General features: G+C 44.9%; 1 protein-coding gene across 1 annotated transcript in view; it reads right to left on the bottom strand.

The window, feature by feature from the left end:
• The window catches only part of RBP3 (retinol binding protein 3), a 36,033-nt gene extending 18,487 nt beyond the window's left edge, over positions 1 to 17,546 (bottom strand). The window contains exons 1-2 of the mRNA XM_075347397.1: positions 14,544 to 17,546; positions 1,278 to 1,468 (exon numbers count right to left, since the gene is read on the bottom strand). Of these exons, the coding sequence (XP_075203512.1) occupies positions 1,278 to 1,468; positions 14,544 to 17,546 (3,194 nt within the window). The remainder of the gene's footprint in view (positions 1 to 1,277; positions 1,469 to 14,543) is intronic.
• Positions 17,547 to 21,191: the final 3,645 nt, after the last annotated feature.

Below are 21,191 nucleotides of genomic sequence, written 5' to 3' on the forward strand. Positions count from 1 at the left end.
AAAGGTCCTTCAGTTAATCTAAAGGAAAGTCCTTCAGCTGCTCATCTTCAGCAGCCTTCGTACAAGTCCCATCAGGAATTGCAAGTTGTGCTAATGTATAGTGTGTGTAAATACACGTTTCAGGACTCTGTCTGTGTGTGTGTGTGTGTGTGTGTGTGTGTGAATGCACATGTAACAGAGCTGTATATCTCTGTAATTGTATATGTAGCGGAGCTGTATATGTCTGTAAATGTACATGTAGTGTGCATGTAGCAGAGCTATGAGCGCATAATACTCCCTGCAGAGAAAACTAACAATAGATTTATTACTTACCTATTCTATCCTAGAGCATTCAAATTAGTGAATAAGACCCCACCACATTACACCACCGGGTAATTTTTAATGAATAGGAAAAATGTTTTTCTTATTTTCTGCTGTCAAAACCTAGAATGCATGTTATGGTAAGGAGTATCTTTTAGTCCGAAAAATATGGTACTTACTGCAGAGTGTTCTTCTCTTGGGTGACTGTTGTGAAGGGGTTTTTCTTCACCATGGAAAGGATTCTGTGATCATCCACCACTGTTGTTTTACGTGGATGCCCATTTCTTTTTGACTTTCCATGCTCATCAGTGCACTCTTTTTTTTGCATAATGTACCAAGCTATTGATCTGGTCACTCCTAACATTTCGATGATGGATTTCTTCTTTTTTTTCAGCCTAATGATGGTCCAGTTTTCATAGGATCATAGAATGGTAGAATTAGAAGGGACCTCAAGGGCCATCGGGTCCAACCCCCTGTGAGTGCAGGCTTTTCTAAATCATCCCAGCTATATGATTATCCAGTTTCTGCTTGAAGATTTCCATTGATGGAGAGCTCACTACCTCCCGTGGTAGCCTGTTCCACTCTCTGACTGCCATCACTGTCAGAAAGTTTTTCCTAATGTCTAATCTGAATCTCCTTCCCTTAAGTTTCATCCCATACAAACTAGTATATGATAGGTACAAGTGAGTGAAACTCACTGTTTAATAGGAGAAGCTTAAGACACCTTAATGTTTTATTTTTTTTTAATAAAAAAAAAATTTGATTAAACTCTGATGATAAAACTGGCACACTGACCAAACTATCATGAAAATCTGATCCAAAACACTGATGAAACTCAGGCCGTACTAGAATACTCACTGACGTCTGAATCATTTGCTGTTTTTTTCCACACAAAAATATGAACACTAGGAGATGTCTTGATCCTAACAGACAAAAATCCTGGACAAATTCTTGATAAATCAGACAAGCCAACCTACCTCATGTCAATGATTAAGGCATTTGTACCAACAACTTTCTTCCAAACATGTTCTACTAAAAGATCTGATACTTGGTGAAGAATCTCACAGTCGGCAAACATATCAAATCTCACGTAACCAATATTCTTCTCAAACACATCAGTTTGAAAGGAAAATTTGATGAGGTCCTCAAACATCTCAGGAGGAGGTATCTGAAAGAAAAAAATACCAGAAGTGACATTAAAAGCCTCAAATTGCCAAGCCAGTTGGAAACAGGGATCAGAGAACACGTTTCAGAACTGCTGTTGGGAAATAAATAATGCGGTATATCATGAAAGTGCTCCATTCTAGCACTTTTGGGGAAATATTTACCAGATATACATGTGCCACTACTTTTGCTCTTTTAGCATATTAAAATAAAGATGGATATCAAAATAGCAGGTTCTCTTCAATCCGTATTTAAATGGGTTGTCCCATCTAAATCCATAAATCTGCAGTCACTGTGCTCTTTGAGGATTCTCTGGTGTCAGAGTTGGGAAAAGTGGTCATGTGGATGCAAGTATGCATTATATATGTGACGCCCTGGACTATTCGGGTCGTCACAGGGTTCTGCACAATCTGCTCTTCCCGTGCAGGACTCAAACCCCCATGGTTCTGGGTCTCCATCCTGCAGTAATGCCTCCACCAGCATTCACAAATCCTAGATAAACTTTGCACCACACCTGTCAGGCACACCAGTGGCTGCTTAAGCAGGAATAGGGCCGCCCACCTAGGGGTCAGGCAGGGATGTGGGAGGTGTCAAGTTCAGTTCAGTGGTAGCCCTTGAGCTGTGAGGACCTCTGGGGAAGCTGGGAGTTGGAGCTCCCAGGGGAGAAGTAAACTAGGTCATAGGCGGTGGTCTGGACCTTGAGGAGTCGGACCCCCGGTCGCATGGGATTGAGGCTAAGTGCCTGGAACTCATTAAGGAGGATGGTCAGGAGCCTGGTCCTATCACCGGTCCGGGACCGAAGGCACGTTGGGGTACACGGATCCTAGGTCGGGGAGAAGCTTCAGGCGACCCGGCAATTAACCTGCGGAGGACAGGGCCTTTATGGACTGTTCCCACCCAGCTCAGAGATCGGGGGCACTAGCGCAACGAGGGGAATAGGGCTTTCCTAGCAAGCGGCCCACTGAAATCCCAAGCGTGAGCCCCTGAGAGCAGGCTCCTTCACTTAGCCATAGTGGGGAGCGGAGCCCAGAAAGCTCCAAGCTACCGGGCCACAACAGAAAATCTAAACTTTTGTGCCAGGAGGCAGATTACGGACCACCAGGCAGTGCTGCAGGGGATGGGACCCGCATGAGCTCCCCTCGAGAGGCAACGGCAGTCAGAGACTTGGTTTACCCTGTTGTCAGCGTCTGCTTCATTGCTGAGTGAGTACCCGACTGACCCCTGCACTGCGTCCCCGCATCACCATCCAGAGTCCCGGGACCTACCCCTACCCATGGAGGGTAATGTCATCTTGCTGCCCCACTCCATCACCCCGGTGACTCCCAATTACCGTACACCACGGGTAGTGTCACAAACTATATAAAATCCCCTGTAAATACTCCCTTTTCCATTTGAGTGTGGCCCCTAGCCTCCAGGTCCGGAGACCCTCGAGCCACGAGTAATCACCACCCCCGGATCCGAGCATTTCGATCCGCTGCAGGGGCGGCACATATACTCCTGGCCAGAAGGGCATGGCCTCACGCAATGCACTTACATTGAGCGAGGTTGCACCCCTCTAGTTGCAATGTGACCTGGAGTATATATTAGATACTTGCGGGCCACGTGACTGTCGTTTCCGAGTCTGACACCAGCGACTCCTCAAAGAGCACAGTGTCTCCCATGTGAGGAGGCATAAGTCAAAGTAAAGGCAGTGCCATACTGGCACCAGCATGGTGATTAAAATCATACCTTCATTTTTCAGATTGGATCTTTGATTGCAGAAAAAAACATTCAGAAAGGTCCAGAAATAGGTGCATTCTTTGATTGATGTGGCGGGCCTTTGTGGATCGGGTCTGTGAAAATTCTTATGATGGGAAGAATAAAAGTAATAAAGGTAAACCAAACTGGTTGGCTAGGCGAACTCTGGTGGCGCGTGTCTTACTTAGTCGAGGAACAGCAGCAGGGGTGATGGACACCGGCCTGAAGCAGCAAGTAAATGTTGTGCACCTTACCCAAATTCAGTTCCACATACAGAGTTTCCTTGGCGAAGGAGAGTGGCATCTACATGGCACGGCACCCTCCTTTAAGTGGTGCTGCGAGTAGGTTGTTCCCCGCACAACCTCAGAAACAAGGTTGCAGGGAGTACACCTAAGTTGAAGGGACTATTAATGGTTGCAAAAATAAAGATGGCAGGACATGGCCTGCGATAGGAAAAGAGCCCCACCCATTGACATTGGACCCTATTTACTCCGAAGCTAGGGATTAACAATCGCTCTGTGTGTAGTGGTGCCCGCCTCTGGTGGGTGTACCGACATGACCTAACGCTTCCAAGAAAGCTGATGGGGAATGGGAGGTGACTCTGCAGAAACGAGTGTCAGAACCAGAGGGGACCCCACCCTTGAGGTCCGGTAGATGAAGATTCCCGTAGAGGATCCAGCAGCAGCAGGTATCGCTGACTTGAAGAGAGCCGGGAGTCAGAAAGGAGGTGTCAGACCGGGAGGTGGCCCTGATGCCCTGGCCACCACAGACTGCCTCGACTGTAAGTGACCCTAAGGCTGATAAGCCCCTGCCGCATAGCTATTTTACTGAGACGTTCCCAACCCTGCACCCAGCCGAGGTCAAGTGGTTGGCCTAGGTCATTGAGGGAAAGAAGCAGCAGGAGGAATAGGTTGGTGCTCCCAGGCGGCGGAATAGTTAGTGGCCAGATAACCTATGTGGTAATCCGTCATCTGGACCTTGGGCGAGGCTTACAGTTTCATCCAGGAGAAGGGAACGGCGTCAAAGTATATTTGAATGCTGGGTCAGTGTGTGATGGTCCACTCTTACCTGGGAGACCGGGTCTGCTTTATCATAGAAGATGGCCTCCGAGACTGGTATGTGGGCGTGGTATGTTAAGCCCTGGCTGAGGAAGTGCTACAACTCGAGGGGTCAATAATGAAAAAACAGCTCCCCATGGTTGCTGACGCTATGGACCCACCATCCTAGTGGGGAAACAGAAACCAGCTTCCCCAATACAGTGCTAGAGTCCTGAATTGGGGCTATGGAGGCAGTGAGTCCCTCAGCCGTGATGAACATGGCCCAGGGAGCTGACTCAGTCGTGTATGTGAAGGTGGCTGAGTCTAAGGCTACCTAGGTTTGAGGTCAGCCACAGAGAACATTAATATGCTTAAAATCAAAGGCCTGCTACTAATGCCCCTTGGCGTGCTTTTTGCACTGAGGTCTACGAGACTGTTACGCGATCTGTGGGGAGCAAGTCAATAGATCCGCCCCCCCTGAAGTTTGAAGTTGTACTGGAGCTGCCAACGTTTTGTTTTGTTTTCACCCCTCTCAAATTGTTTTGAGCCCATTGAGCAACCCTCTGCAGGATTGCAGGACTGTGAATGGCAAGATAGTTGCCCACCCTCTTCCATGGACTCTGTTCCTGCTCCTAAACTTCGCACATTGTCCTTGCCTCATACACTTTTCCCTTTGCCCCATGGACATTGACCCTTTTGCTCCATGGACTATGCCCCTTGGCCCATGCCCCTTGACTCGTACAATTGTGCGAAAGAATGGACTGTCATCTACAATTCTCTCTCCCCATATTTGGACAAATGAGTTAATAGACAGGAAATGAGCACTGCGCTGCCGCTCAGTTCCTGTTGATTGCTTCTGCATTGAAAGGCGGGAAGACAAAAGCCGGTGGTAATCGGACGTGGGGCTTGCATGAAGTCACAATGTCATGTGAGCCCCATGAACGTAAGTCCCGATAGTGATGGAATGGCAACTGCACGGGAAATGAGCAATAAACTTTCTTATTTTACCTGAGGGAAACGTGGAATCAGAAGGGGTTGTCCTAGTAGTGGACAACCCCTTTAATTGTGTCATTTGTGCCAGGCCACAGGCTGCAATATGAGAGTTTTGTAAGATGAGTAATAGGTTATTTTATTCTTTGCCAGGAACATTGGGGGCATTATTACTACAAAGGGGGACTGTATAATTACAAGCAGTTACCAAGGGTACATTATTACTGTAGGGTGACTGTATTACTTATTACTCTGAAGATGCACAGGGGGACATTATTACTGTATAAAGGCAAACGTGGCTCTATTACTATGAGGAGTCACAAGGATGCACAGTTGCGTGAGAGGTTTTTTGGTTAGTTTATTGCAAGCAATATGTTTCTAAATGTTGATAAAAAAACCTAATATGCAATGGAGACCGTTGAATGGGGTTTGTAGCTGAATATGGAGACACAGAGGGCATTCTTACTATAAGGAGATCCAGGGGCATTATGACTATAAGGAGGCACAGAGGGGGGGCAGTATTACTAAAACAATGCATGTGACACCATTACTATATGACCACATAGGGAGGGGGTCATTATTACTGTAAGGAGGCACAGAAGGGGTACTATTACTATACAAAAGCACTGAGGATAATTATTACTATAAGGAGGTTGTGTACATTACTAATATATGGTGGTATGGAGGCTGGATAACTATAATGAGGCACTGGAGGGCTGCATACCTATAATAACACATGAGACATTATTAGTTCAAGGAGGCAAAGATATATATATATATATATATATATATATATATACACATAAAAGGAGGCATGGGTCGTTATTACTATGAGGAGGCACAGCGGTGGTATACATAGTGCCTTGTAAAAGTATTCACCCTCTTGGCTTTTTACCTGTTTTTACCTATTAGAATATAGCCCGTGTTTAAATATTTTGGTAATCCGATTTGTGTATAAGGCATCACCACTAAATAGTCTAAATTGAGGAAGTGAAGTGACAAATGTGACGCCCTGGACTAGCCAGGTAGTCACAGACATAACACCATACACACCCCCTTCCCTAGACAGTCACAACAGTCAAACAAAAACCCTTGATGCCTCCCTGCAGGGTCTAATGTCCACACCAGGTGGGGCGGAGCCAGGCGGTTGGCCCCACCCACCGAGGAGTTCACAGGTCTGGAGGCGGGAAAACAGACAGATTAGTTTTGGAGGTGAAAGTGAGGAGACAGAAACTGTCGGTGTCTGGGTAGGGGCCCAGACACAAACAGCAAGGTTGGCAGATGGTGGTGGAGTTAGTGAATCTCTGCAGAGCCGTAGGACCGGGGTCGGGCGTTGGCCCGCCGGTACTAAACCGGGGAGCGGAGTGAAGCTAAGCACACAGGCAGGTCCATCGGACACCGACCAGGCTTGGAGCCGCCGACAATAGTCAAATCCAAGTGTGACAGGAACCCCAGGGGTTTCCCAACAACCAAGACCCGACAGAAGGCAACAGGCCACACCGTGAGGATATACAGCCACCGCCACAGGCTAGAGATTCAAGGGCCAGCGCCTGAGGGCAAAACGGGCTCCTTTGGTACCTATACACCGGGGAGCGGACTACCGGTGGGTAACCACAGGAGTCAGAACATTCTAACAGGTGCAGGGAAAGACAGCCACCATCAGCCGTCCAGGGAGAGCACAACACTGCAGCCGGCTGCGGGACCCGTCCATCCAGCCGTTTGGTTTACCAGAGACTCTGTCATTGACTGGCTGAGTGAGTACACCAGTGCCATCCGGCACCGTGCCGCGCTGCCCCTGCAACCCTGCATCCCAGCCATCCAGCCTCCCCGTTACACCACCGGGCCCCGGGACCACCAACCCCTACCCACGGAGGGGACAACATTCTAGCTGCTCCCTACCATCGCTCCCGGGATCCCCGTCACCAGCAGCGGTGGTGCCCTTTATCACCACGACCCGTGGGTGGCGTCACGAACTATCTCCCTAAACAAACCACCCCCTTTTCACTCGTGGACGAGGAGCGCTGCTCGAGTCCCCGGGTCCGGCCCACCGCTCGAGCCACCGAGCAGCAGAAGAAGCCCCGGACCCAAGCGTGGCGAGCACGTCCCCTCTGCCCGCGATGCAAACATAAAGGCAAAAATTAAATTTATGAGAGAAAAATAAATAACAATTGCCATGTGCATATGTATTCACCCCTTTTGCTATGAAGCACCTAAAAATTTCTGGTGCAAGCAATTACCTTCATAAGTCACATGCTTAGCGAAAGGAAGTCCACCTGTGTGCAATCTCAGTGTCACATGGTCTGTCAGTATGTACACACCTTTTCTGAAAGGCCACTGTGGCTGCAACATCATTAACAAAAGCACCACTAACTAAAAAACATCATGAAGACCAAGGAAATCCCCAAACAAGTCAGAGTCAAAGTTGTTAAGAAGCTCAGGTCAAGGTTGGGTTCTAAAAAGAATATCCCAATCTCTGATGATCCCCTGGAGCACCATCAAATCCAATATCATGAAATGGAAAGAACAAGGTACCACAACAAACCTGCCAACAGAGGGTGGCCCACCAAAACTCTCAGCCTGGGTAAAGAGGGTATTAATCAGAGAGGCAGCACAGAGACCAAAAGTAACCCTGAAGGAGCTGCATAGTCACAAGCAGAGACAGGAGTATCCGTCTATACGACCACAATAAGCTGTACACTCTATAGTGCTGGCCTATGTGGAAAATAAACCAGAGAAAAAGCATTTACTTACAGCCAAAAATTGGAAGGCTCATTTTGATTTTGCCAAAAGACAAGTGGGAGACTCCCCAAATGTATAGAGGTAAGTGCTTTGGTCAGATAAGACCAAAAAGTTTACTTTTTGGCCACCAAGGTAAACGATTTATCTGGCACCAAGCCAACGCAGCTCACCAACTCGAGAACACCATTCCCACACTGAAGCATAGTGGTGGCAGCATCATGGTGTGGAGATGTTTTTGGCAGCAGGGACAGGGAAAATGGTTAGAGTTGAGGGGAAGGTAGATGGTATGAAATACAGAGATATTCTTGAGCAAAACCTGTTTCAGTCTGTGAGTGATTTGAGACTGGGACAGAGCTTCAACTTCCAACAAGACAATGATCCAAAGCATACTACTAAAGCAACACTTGAATGTTTTAAGGGGAAATGTGTAAATGTTTTTGAGTAGCCTGTTCAAAACCCAGACCTTTATTCAATTGACAATTTCCGGTCAGAATGGAAGATTGCTGTTCACCAGAGGAAACCATCTAACTTGAAGGACCTGGAGCAGTTTTGCCTCGAGGAATGGGAAAAATCCCAGTGGCAAGATGTGGAAAGCTCATTGAGACTTATCCAAAGCAACTTGTAGCTATAATTGCTATAAAAGGAGGCTCTACAAAGTACTTACTTTAGGGGGTGAATAGTTATGCACACTAACATTTTTCAGTTATTTTGTCCTATTTTTTGTTTGCTTCACAATAAAAAGAAAACCAAATGTTTACAGTTGTAGGCATGTTCTTTACAGGAACTGATGCAAACCCTCAAAAAAAACAGTGAAATTCCAGGTTGTAAAGTAGCAAAACACGAAAAATGGGAAGGGCATACTTTCTCAAGGCACTGTATCTACAAGCAGGCGTAGAAGGGCATTTTTAATAGTAGAAAGTGGCATAGAGGACTCTATAAACTATAAGGAGGTGCAGGAGGGTATTATTATTGCAAGGTGGCACAGTGGGTCTGTGTACTTATAAAGGGGACAAAGGTGGGGTATTATTACCATATGGGGACACATGTGCTGTGTAGTTATAAAGAGGTAGAGGATACTTTATACCTACGGTTGAAATCAAAATTTTAGGAGCCCTTTTCCCCATTGCATATTAGGTTTATTATCAAAATTTTCAAAGTTTCTGCTCTTTACAATAAACCAATCAAACAACACAACTAAAATATGGCTAAGTCAAGAAAGTAGTACAAAAAGTTAACAGAAGAGATCATTGACCTGTACAAAAACAGGATACCAAAAAGATAGAAAGGCGTAGAGTGCTTTTAGAGGTACAGTTCAAAGTATAGTTTGAAAATTCAAAGATTTAGGATCACTGACTATCTACTTGGTTGTGGCAGAAAACGGAAAAACGGAAGCTGTCACCGACTGCCACCAGATTCCTAAGCTGAGGCTTGGGCATCATTGGACCTTTTCAACAGTACAATGGTCCCAAGCATACCTCAAAGTCCACCAATTAATGGTTTCAGTAGAAGTCCTAGTAGACTTGAAGAGTGGCTGTCACATGTTTTGAAGTCCATTGAAAATCTTTGGTAGGATTTGAGAATGGCGGTTTCAGTAAACTCCAGAATATTAGTGAATTGAGCTCCATTGTACATGAGGCATTGGCTAAGATTCCTCAGGAACGCTGACAGAAGCTGAAATCTGACTATGCATCATATATGCAGCAGGTCATAACAGCCAAAGAAGAATAAACCTAACATGCATAGGTGGTGGAGGTGAGGAGAATGCACCAGAATGATCCAAAGATGTCTGTGTGATACATTCTGCAGATTGAATGGGTCGAATGGAAAAGAAAAGGGAAAATTAACGACTATGATCAGTGATGACTTGATCATTGAGTCACTGGATTACTTTGTACCGCATACACATATGGTCTGCAGGTCATCGATGTAGAACTGATACTACCATTATATGGTCAATGTATGGTGGTAATATCAGTCCTAGTACAGTGGTTTTGATTAATGCCACTGGATGTCTTTCTTGAAAAAATATAATATTACTGGTTATGTGCACTAGATTCTGTGATATGGCATTGATCCAGGGAACTAGTCTGATTGCCATATGTGGAGTCGGGAAGGAATTTTTTTCCCCCAATGTGGTGCTTACTTTCTGGCCCATGTTTTTTTTTTGCCTTCCTCTGGATCAAAATATTAGGTTAGGTCATGGGTTGAACTTGATGGACTTAAGTGTACCTTCAGCCTTAAACACTATGAAACTATGATGATGATTATTATGGTATAATCGCTATTGTATATGATGATGATTTATGCTATGGTCTGGTGGTATTATTTTTCTCTTAGCATTATTGGTCTTGGTACAATTTGGAAGTGGGTGTTGGGTAGCAGCATAAGCCTGTGTGCTTATAAATGCCCGGGCTGAATATCAGTCGCACTTTGGCCTTGCTTCCACTGGATGAAAATAAGGCTATATTCTCACAGGGCTTTTTTAGTAGTTTTTTTTCCTGACCAAAACCTGATCTTGTGGCAGGCAATCTCCTTTGAGTCATCTGCGTTTTTAGTGTGTTTTCTGGTGCGTTTTTCATGCATTTTTTAGTGGCGTTTTTGCTGCAGATTTGGTGTGGATTTGCTACTTTTTTTCTACAAAATGGGTTGTATCAATGAAAAAACGCAGCAAATCTGCAGCAAAGAATTGACATTCTCATTCTTTAAAAACCTGACCAAAAACACAGGTATTTGACAAAACAGTCAGGAAAAAAAACCTGATGTGTTTTTGTGTTTGTGTATGTGTGCAAGAGATTTCAGAAATCTCATAGACTTTGCTGGGACTGTAAAAAGCAGTGTTTTATTAGCATGCATTTGCATAAAACCAAGGCAAATCTGCAGCTGAAAAACGCAGCAAAAACTTACCAAAAAAGCCCTGTGTGAAAATAGCCTAACAAATGGAGCTTCTCATTGTTGTTGATGTGATAACACTGCAGTCTGTCAACAGAGCTGCAGCCTATAGGCCACTTCACACATAACGAGATCGCTAATGACATCGTTGCTACGTCACAGTTTCTGTGACGAAAAAACGACTTCACCAGCGATCTCGTTATGTTTGACACGTATCAACTATCCGCCCCCTGCTGTGAGATCGTTGGTCATTGCTGAATGTCCTGGGCCATTTTTTGCTCGTTGGAGTCCTGCTGGGCAGGATGGGTCTGTATGTTTGACACCTACCAACGATCTCGTTAACAACCTAGATGAAAACTTAAAGTGTGACACGTAGGCGTGTAGTTGTGTCACCTTTTCCGCGCCCCCTTTGCACCGATTGGTTGGCGCTGAGAACAGTAAGCAAACACTCGGGAACGAAGGAGGGATGAATCCGGGTGCAGATGCAGCTTCGATCCGAAAAGCAAGCAAGCAACCGGGAACAAAGTACGAATGAATCTGGGTGGAGTTGCAGGTTCTATCCTCAAAGCAACTCTCAAAAAGGGACAAAGGATGAAGCGATACAAAGTTGCCTTCTAGGCCGGCCGCCTAATCAGAACGCAGTATTGGCCACCAATCGGAGCGGAGGGGTGTGGAAAAGGCGACGCATATGTACGTCTACGTGGCTTACAGCGTCAAACACTACGCCCCTATTCGAGGTCGGAATCGTTACATAGCTGCTGTGTGACAGGGTGTCAACGACCAACGAGATCGTTATACAGGTCGCTGCATCGTTACTGAAGTCGTTGGGAAAATGACTGTGTGACATCTCACCAACGATTTAACAACGATCCGGAAACTGTGACGTAGTAACGATCTCGTTAACGATCTCGTTATGTGTGACTGGACCTTATCACTATGCTAAATAATCAGGCTTTTTCATATTTTTATGGGAGAAGGGGGTTAGTTATCTTTTTAAAACGCTTTACCGTTTTGTATATATTTATATTTGCTATATAATATGACCTCCTAGGCATATAAAATCTCTGTGGAACATTGTTTTATTGTTTACTGGGGCATCCATTGGAGTTCCAGTTCTAGGAAAAACAGCTCTTGCACTGATAGAAGTCATAAAGTTTATCTGGACCCATTAAAACCCAGTAGCTCTCCTACAGCCAGCAGACATGCCAATGCTGGTATTTACTAAGCAGGTCTCACTAACAGCTATGCAGACCAAGTAGAATACAGAAGTAGTTTACTACCACTTCTGTCTTCTCTTTTGCAGTGTCTTAGGTTTTTCTGGCAACCAGGCACCTGACCTACTGCAGATTACAGGGGCAGGAGTGTTAACACTAGAACTACTGGACTCGTGACACCTATATAAAAATACATAGTGCAAAGTAGTCAAAATGACTACCTCAGTAGTTCTAGTGTTAAAGCAGCAAATTAAGTCACTTCAGACTCAAGCAGCAGTATGAATTTGAAAGTGTAGTCTTAAACTGGGTTACACCAGTTCAGTTAGTACCTTCTGGGTCATCTTTTACACGGAAGAGAATGCGCTCTCTGTTTCATAGTGATGACTATAGCAGAGTCCTGGATGGTAGAGCTGTCACTCAAGAGCAGAGGAATGGAGGACTTTACTCCAGGGTCACACCAGCTATAGAGACTACCTACCTTCACATTCATGCTGCTGCTATATGCTTGTACACCTTCATAGTCTCTTACCTAGCAATGCCAGCAGTTTTGCAGTGTTAAACCTCTTCACACACATATGTTAACGGAATTATTTCTGATTTTTTTCTTTATATACCGTAACTATACAAAAAGGACACATTCTCCAACAATAATAACATGAGTTTACAGTGATCTTTAAAGGAGACCTTCAATCATAGGATATTGATGATATACCTACAGGATAAGTCATCATTGTCAAATTGATGGAGGAAAGACACACAGTACTGCCACTGATCAACTTTTATTAGCTACCGACGTAAACGTTGAATGGAGCTGCACATTGAACAACTCCATTCAATGCCGGGTACTACAGATGAGCAGCCATTCACTGTCAGAGATAATAACAGTTGATTTATGGCATTCCAGGTATCAGACCCCTACTGATCTTTTATTGATTAGGCATCCTGAGTAAAAATAATATAATCTGATCAGAGACCCCTTTATCAGGGCTATATTTGACCTTCAGGATATCTGTTACAATATATTGAAGCCTATACATGTAAGGGCACACCTAAATAAAGTGTGTGCTAACAGACATTATCTCAGGAGTATATACCAATAAAGTTGTCAACCACAACTAACAAAAGGAGATTTAAGGGGTGCTTCACACACAACGAGATCGCTGCTGAGGTCGCTGCTGAGTCACGGTTTTTGTGACGCAGCAGTGACCTCATTCTCGCGGTGTGTGACACTGAGCGGCGATCTGGCCCCTGCTGTGAGATCGCTGCTCGTTACACACAGCCCTGGTTCGTTTTTTTTATTGTTGCGCTCTCGCTGTGACGCACAGATCGCTGTGTGTGACAGCGGTAGAGCGAAGAAATGAAGCGAGCAGAAGCCGGCATCTGGCAGCTTCGGTAAGCTGTAACCAGGGTAAACATCGGGTAACCAAGGTGGTTACCGGATATTTACCTTCGTTACCAGCCTCCACCGCTCTCACGCTGCCAGTGCCGGCTCCTGCTCTCTGCACATGTAGCTGCAGTACACATCGGGTTAATTAACCCGATGTGCACTGTAGCTAGGAGAGCAGGGAGTCAGCGCTAAGCAGTGTGCGCGGCTCCCTGCTCTCTGCACATGTAGCTGCAGTACACATCGGGTAATTAACCCGATGTGTACTGTAGCTAGGAGAGCAGGGAGTCAGCGCTAAGCAGTGTGCGCGGCTCCCTGCTCTCTGCACATGTAGCGACGTGTTTGACAGCTAAGCAGCGATCATAACAGCAACATACAAGGTCGCTGTTGCGTCACAGAAAATGGTGACATAACAGCGACGTCGTTGTCGCTATCGCTATGTGTGAACCCAGCTTAAGGCCCAAAAATATATTACATGGCTGTCAAAAGAAGGATGCTTCCACCAGTTGTTCAACTAGCAGCTATCTCAGCCCACTCTCCCAACCAAACTGGCTCTCCTTTGTTTTCTAAGAAAGTTGTCAACAGGCATGTCAGCTGGGGGATGAAAACAATGCAATTGGTAGTCCGAAAACCGACATGACCAATAGACAATTAGGTGGCAGATGCCCCCATTAACAGCCAAAGCTGTTGATATACGGATACAGCCCACATTAGTCTAATGCATTTGGGGGCTGGAGGTAGCTCCTTCCTTTTGTTGAATACACGCACATAGATGTTGTTGGGGGGCAGCAGATGATCACTTGTTTTTGCCAAAGCTTCAGCATACACAGATTTGTTTCCAGGAGACATTCAGCATTACACAGTATCCAATCAAATCAATAGTGTATACGTGTAACAAAGCTCAAGCCCTCTAAAGCTAGGGATAATCTTTATGATAGCTCCCCACTCTGACCAAGAAGTGCCATGAAATGAGGATCCCGAGCAGAGCACCTGAATGACGTTCTAAGATTACTTTAATTTTCTAGACTGCCTAAAGAAAAAAATAATATATGTTAAATTACAGAAAAGACAATATAATGTGTATATTACCTGCATGGGCACAACACCTGGGATGCGATCTTTTGAGTTTTCAGGTATGAATACGGCTTTGAGATGGATATCTCCGGAAAGTGTCTGGAGATCATGGTTTAGTTTTTCCGCTAACTCCACTTCAGAGTTTATCATCTTGTAGTCTGTTTTGTCCACCAATGATAGAAGTTTGGAAGCAACTTCTGCCCCCGTTTCTGCAACTGCGTAGTTATCTGCCACGAGTTTGCCAGCAGTCTGAATAACTGAGGGTATCTTGGAGCGTAGGATAATAATACGGTGGGCACTATTCATAGCTTCATTAGCTTGAATTATAACATGGGGCTCTACTCCCGATACACTCCATACTTTACCAGTCACTGAACTGATCACTACTTGATTTGGAATTGACATATACAGGTGGCTTTTTCCTACTTTATACATACCAACTGATAGAGATACCCCACCCGTTGGCTCCCCAATGATGGTTGCTCTGTTCAGATCCTTCATTGATCTTGTAAAAGCTTCAGCAGCTGATCCAGTCATATGACTTGTGAGGACATAAATGTCTTTAGTAGATCCATATCTATGGCCAGCCACCACTGGCAGTGTCCAAATTTCTGTGCCTGTTGATGTGCTACGGTCATATACTGTGTATAGGTGTTGCAGAGGCTCAGGTTCAAAAAAATAAGAACAAAAAATGGGGATCGCAGTAGAGTAACCACCAGTGTTGAATCTCATATCAATAATTAGGGAGGTTGTATCAACGAGCTTGTTCCAAACAAGGCTAACTAGTTGAGGGCCAATTGCTTTAATTATTTCTGCATCAGCCATCATGTCAAACCGCAAATAACCTACATTTCCTGGCAATACTTGAATTTTGAATAAGGCATCAATGATGTAGCTGAGTTCTTCAGGAGATGGGATCTTTGCTGTTTTTTCTTCTAATATTTCAGGTTCTATATCACTATAAAAAACATGAATTCTATGATCTCCTGAGAACTCCTGAATGTCAGATGTAAGTTGTGAAGCTAAAGACTCTAGATCCACCACAGAGCGGTACCTACCCTCATATAACTTCTGTTGGAGGGACTGACTAACCTTGAAAGCAACCTCTGGAATTGCATAATTGACTTCTAAAAGTTGCCCAGTGCCTTCTACCAATGCAGACACTTCTGGATGAAATGTAATGATCTCTTTAGCTTTATCTAAGGCTTCTTCTGCCAGCACAATGGCATCTGGAACTACACCTCCCCCAAGCCAACATTCACCATTGTTATCTATAAAATTGATTACCGGTACGGTAACAGTTAAATGTGTGTCTTCCAGGTTAAATGTTCGAGAATGCATAAGAGTCCCAGATGTAATTTCTCCAATGATAGTTGCCCTACTTAATGACTGCATCAAGTAAGCAAACTCTTCTGCAGCTGTGGATGTTTTGTGACTAGTCAATACATATACGCCTTTCTTAGAACCATAGGGCTTTCCTAGAAGTTTAGGAAGACTGTAGAATTCTTGAGTAGAATTGGCAAGACGTTCAAATGTAGTAAATAGACGAATTCTAGACTCTGGCTCCTGAAAGTAAGACAAAAGTAAAGGAACGGCTGCAGATGGACCACCAGTGTTGTACCTTAGGTCTATAATTAGATTCTCTGTGTTGCTAATTTGGTCCCAAACTTTGGTGACTATGTAAGGTCCCAATTTGGCAAGAATAGAGATATCAGCAAATTCGTCGAAGCGGAAATACCCAATGTTACCTGGAAGGATGTTAACTTTAAAAACAGTGTTCACCAACGCTTGGAGAACATTTTTGTCATCTGGTAAATCTTTTGCGGAAGGATAAACTTCTGGAATTGTTGGAGTGTCAGATTTACCTCTTAACATCAGCCTTGGGTCCTCAGTAATTGACTGAAGTTCATAATTTAACTTAGCAGCAAGATCTTCCTCCGAAATGACTGCGGCATAGTCTGTATTGGAAAGGTGCTTTAGTAAGGTTGGTATACGATCAAAGAAAGCATAAAAGTTGCCCAACACCTCACTGAGTTGATGTAACACATTTGGAATTTTGGAACGTACAGAGAGAATGGTCAAGGCTTTTTTCAAAGCATCTTCAGCATTAACAACCACACAAGGGAAAACTCCAGCCACTTCCCAACTCTGACCAGTCAGAGGACTTATAGATCTGGCTACTGGAACGGTGATATAATAATTTGACTGACCAATCTTTAACTTTTGTATGTCCAACGAGCCACCTGCAGTTTTCTCCCCAACAAGTACAGCCCTGTTCATATGCTTAAGAATGTATGCAGCATCTTCAGCAACACCTCGGGTGAACCTGCTTGTAAGTACAACCACATCTTTATCTTTGCTGTACCTCTCACCTATCAGTGCAGGCAATGTTCGTAGTTCGGTGGTGGTGTTGGAGGGTCGGTTGTAAATGGTATCAATGTGCACCACAGGTTCAGCTTCACATAAGTAAGAAACAACAAAGGGAACCCCAGAGATCTTCCCCTGAGTGCAGTACCTTAAATCAAGGATAAGAGCAGAACTTGGCATCAATTTCTTCCATATGTTTTTAACAAGCAAAGGTCCAATTCTTTGTAGTACATCTTGGCCTATTATGCAGTCAATACGAAGATAGCCAATGTTTCCCGGCAGGACTTCATATTTAATAGCTTTTTCAACAAGGAACTGCAGCTGCTCAGTAGTTGGGATGATCTCTACCTCTGGTTTCACCATTGAATCATCTGGCTCATACGAGACTATGAGACGAGGATCATTCAGGGATCCCTGTACTCCAGATGTGAATACATTAGCCAAGGTATATGGATCGGAGATGTGTAGAATTTCTCCACTTTTAATTGCTTGCTCAATAGTTTCTTGCATTCCAACCAAATTCTCTGGAAAGCAATAGTTATCCAGCAGGACTTTGGCCATATCCAGCACGAGAGAAGGTTGAAACACAGGGTTACTGCAGGCATTGTAAAATAAAAGTAGAAATATCAGTCTTTGATAGAAAGTAGACATATTGGCCAAAGCTTCAATCTCAATGTTCCTGTCTCAACCGCCGTATTCAGACTCTGCTTCTAGGGCCGAGAGTGAAGAATTAGAACAGGGCAAGAACAGCAAATTCTCTTTTATCTCTGCTAAACCTTTAATCACATTAATGTAATGATGAGCATCAACAGAAGGCTTTTTCTGGGAAAACAGGGTGCTGCCTTGAATGTGAGCATCTGTTCTGGTAACTTAGTGAAAAATTAGCTAATGTCCCACTTTATGTAACTCTGAAGGTTGCTAAAGGGTTTTCCAGTTGTATAGTGTCACATTGCTGAAGATCAACAAATATTTATCCAGATATTAATCATTTGTGTGTTCTGTACTGTATGCCATATACAGCTAAGGATATGTGCATACACATGCATTTATTGATGAGAAAATGCTCACAAAATGCTACAAGAGACAACCAAAGGGAAAATGCCTGAAGAATGGTCAGGTCACTTCTTTTAACTGCTTGTGTTCTTGGAAACCTGAAGTGGTTAAAAGATGCTCAAAAGACTGAACACATAAAGGTCATTCATGTCTTATGAAGACTCTGGTTGACACACATTGCATGTACTCTCTACCATTCATTTCATATCTGTTTGTTATTTTTAACCTTTGAGAAACCTTTCCCCAATAAATTACTCCCTTATTCTCCATCCCGTTGGATTCACTTTTCATTCCATTTGGACTTCCTTGACCGGTAGTGACCAAGCCTCAGTACTTTCCTCCAGACTTTACTTTAAGCATTTCCATGGATGCACAGACTCTAGGTGTAGGGGTTTTTTTAACCCAAAGAGAGGCATTAGAGTAGTCAGGCACCCAACAAAAATGAGGTCGCCTTGCCGCTGGCGTTGGGCTCATATAAACCTGGCTAGTTTTGTGTGCTAAGTACAGTATATTAATTTTTACATGTTTTTCATAGCAGTAAGAAGCAGTAAGGCATGTCTATATTCTCATATTCATTGTTCCATATATTTTAGTGCAGCGTCCACAGGGTTATTAGGGTACACGTCACCGGGCCAATGGTTCCTTGGGGTAGCTGTGACTGGCCTGACCCGGTTTCGTGACCCCGTCGGCTACATGTTAAATAAGAACAGCAAACGGACAAATGTCCAATACAGATGGGGATGGAAGGAGGGTGACGGGCCCCTGGGAAGTGTGTCACTGGTTGCAGCGGTGACTGGGGTCTCAGCCTCCTCCGCCGCTGACCCTTCCTGCAACTAGTCCTCTCCCAGGGGCAGTACTGGATGGGGAATGGGGATGCTTCGCAGCGCAACCTGCGGTATGCGGCCAGGAACTAGCTTCCGCTGCACAGTCTCTCTCCTGGGCAGGTGTTATGTGCAGCCAGGATGGTATCGCACCCCACGGACAGAGCGGGGTACCCCGGGAGGTTGGTGAGAATGGGGGCAGCAATCCACGGGAGCGCCGGAGTGCAGGGCGGTAGGCAGTTACTCTCAGAGTCACCAGGTGCGGGTTCCAGTCAGTTTATTTACTGGCTCAGGTGGTATCGCACCCCGGGTGCTGGTCCTCGCCATCAGAGACTTCGGTCGCTTCCCGGGCAGGTCACAGGCTGGATCCGGTTTTATAATCTGTGACCTCTCTTCTCCATGCACAACTCTGTACTCTCCCTCGGTCCTGGCTCGAACGGCCGGCAGCCTGAGCCTCTCATGGGTCAGACTCCTATCCCTTTCCCCAGGCTCCCTCTCTGCTGTCGCGCCGAGGCCACCGTGACTAGGGCTCTGTACCTCTCTCTTATGCTCAGTCCCATTCTCTGGCAACTACTCTCTTCTCGTCCATGATTACAGGTACCGGGTCCCTTCTCTATAGATGTTACTGGCCCCCAGCGTGGTGGTGCTGTCTGCTCGGTGTTACATCCAGACAGCTCTGCTCTGCCTCCCTGAAGGCCTGATAGACTCCCCTTCAGGGAGCTGCACACGTCTGATCTGTCTCGTGTCCAAGCTTATTCTGAGGTAAAGTGAAACTGTTTTCTACTTCTAACTGCTAATGCCCCCACTTTGCAAGTTGCTATGGCAACCTGGGTCTGCTAAGAACTGGTTGAGTCACTTCCTGTGTCTGTAGAAACATTATTAACCCTTTCCTAGTGACTGCTTCTCCATGCTGTATGGTGGTGTGAAGTGTGTGTGGAACTTACTAAATTAGCATCTTGACCTGCCAGGGAAGGATATGATGATATACCCTGTAGCGACCAGTCTCAGGGGCGCTACATTAGCACTACAGAGTGCAGCTGTCTCCTTTTTGTTCCCAGACATCATAGGCGCTTGTTAGCGGCTGCTGCAGCTGGTTCCTTGCGCACTCGGTCTACACCATATGCTGAGTCCCAGTATTGTGCCTACTTGCTGCACAGCCCATGAAGGTTTTTACTAGCGTGGGTTTACATACCTATCTTGAATTTATTCTGCTAGGTGACGCAGTACCTCCCATTATTGTTTTCTAACCTATATGAACAGCAAGTCATTTGTAAATAGAAATTAATATGTTCATACTTTTGAGTGTTTTCTGGGCGCATTTTCAGGAAGTTTTTAGAGCAGACCCTCCCAAAATCTATGTGGAAAAAAATGTGTAAACATGCCTTTTTACTGATAACTAATATAATGCCAAGTGATCTCTGTGACACAGGGCACTTTTGCTGCCAAAGGGAATCCCTATGATGTCAGCAATGATGTCATGAGATTACCTAGTGCCTGCCAAAGCCCAGAAATAGCAAATTCAGTTCCCTGTGTCACTGGATTGGGTTGTCATTCGGTTAATGGCACAGTATTCAGAAGCAAACAGTAGCATCAAATAGGACATGTTGCCTAGCAAACTAATGTTATGAGCACTGTACAAATAGAATTTTATTATATGAGGGTTGGAAACGAAAGGGTTAAAGTAGTTGTCTGGGCATTCACTATTGATGACCTTTCAACTCCTGTTTGTCTGAATTGTCTGAATATGTTCTGTACTCAATAGAAGCCACTACACACTAGGCCTCCTTCACAAATTACTGTCTCTAGTACGTGTGGTGTCCATTTTCACACGTATCGGAAACACGTTCACAGACAATGGGGATCTTCACATGATCTGTGTTTTCACACGGATCAGGTGTCCACGTGAACCAGGTGAGAGTGTCAGTGTGATCCACACAGAGACATGTCTGTTTTTTCAGCAGCATGGATAAAATAGAGACATCACATGGATAGCATGCGTGTGACACATATGGGGAAAAAATGCATAACACTGAATGAATGGCTTTTTATGTGTAAAAAAAGTATAAAGCTAAATAAAAACTAGACAACTAGATAAATGCTAGTGTGACGCCCCTGGACTATCAGGTCATCACAGGGTATTGCTATCCTCCCGTGCAGTATCCACTTCCCTCTTGGTTATGGGTCCCTAACCAAATGGTGTTGCCTCCAACAGCAAATCAAATCCTAGATACTCCCTGCACCACACCCACCAGACACACCAGTGGACGGCTTGAGTGGAATAGAGTCGCCCACCTGGGGGTCAGGAAGGTGAGGTGAGGAGTGTAGTCAGTGAGTTGGTCGCGAGGTGTGAGAAAGTAGCCCTCGAGCTGTGAGGAGCTCTGAGGAGGTCGGGAGCAGTGACTACCGTAAGGAAGCTGTCTAG

The sequence above is a fragment of the Anomaloglossus baeobatrachus genome, chromosome 5, assembly GCF_048569485.1.
Source record: "Anomaloglossus baeobatrachus isolate aAnoBae1 chromosome 5, aAnoBae1.hap1, whole genome shotgun sequence".
NCBI classification, from domain to species: Eukaryota; Metazoa; Chordata; class Amphibia; order Anura; family Aromobatidae; genus Anomaloglossus; species Anomaloglossus baeobatrachus.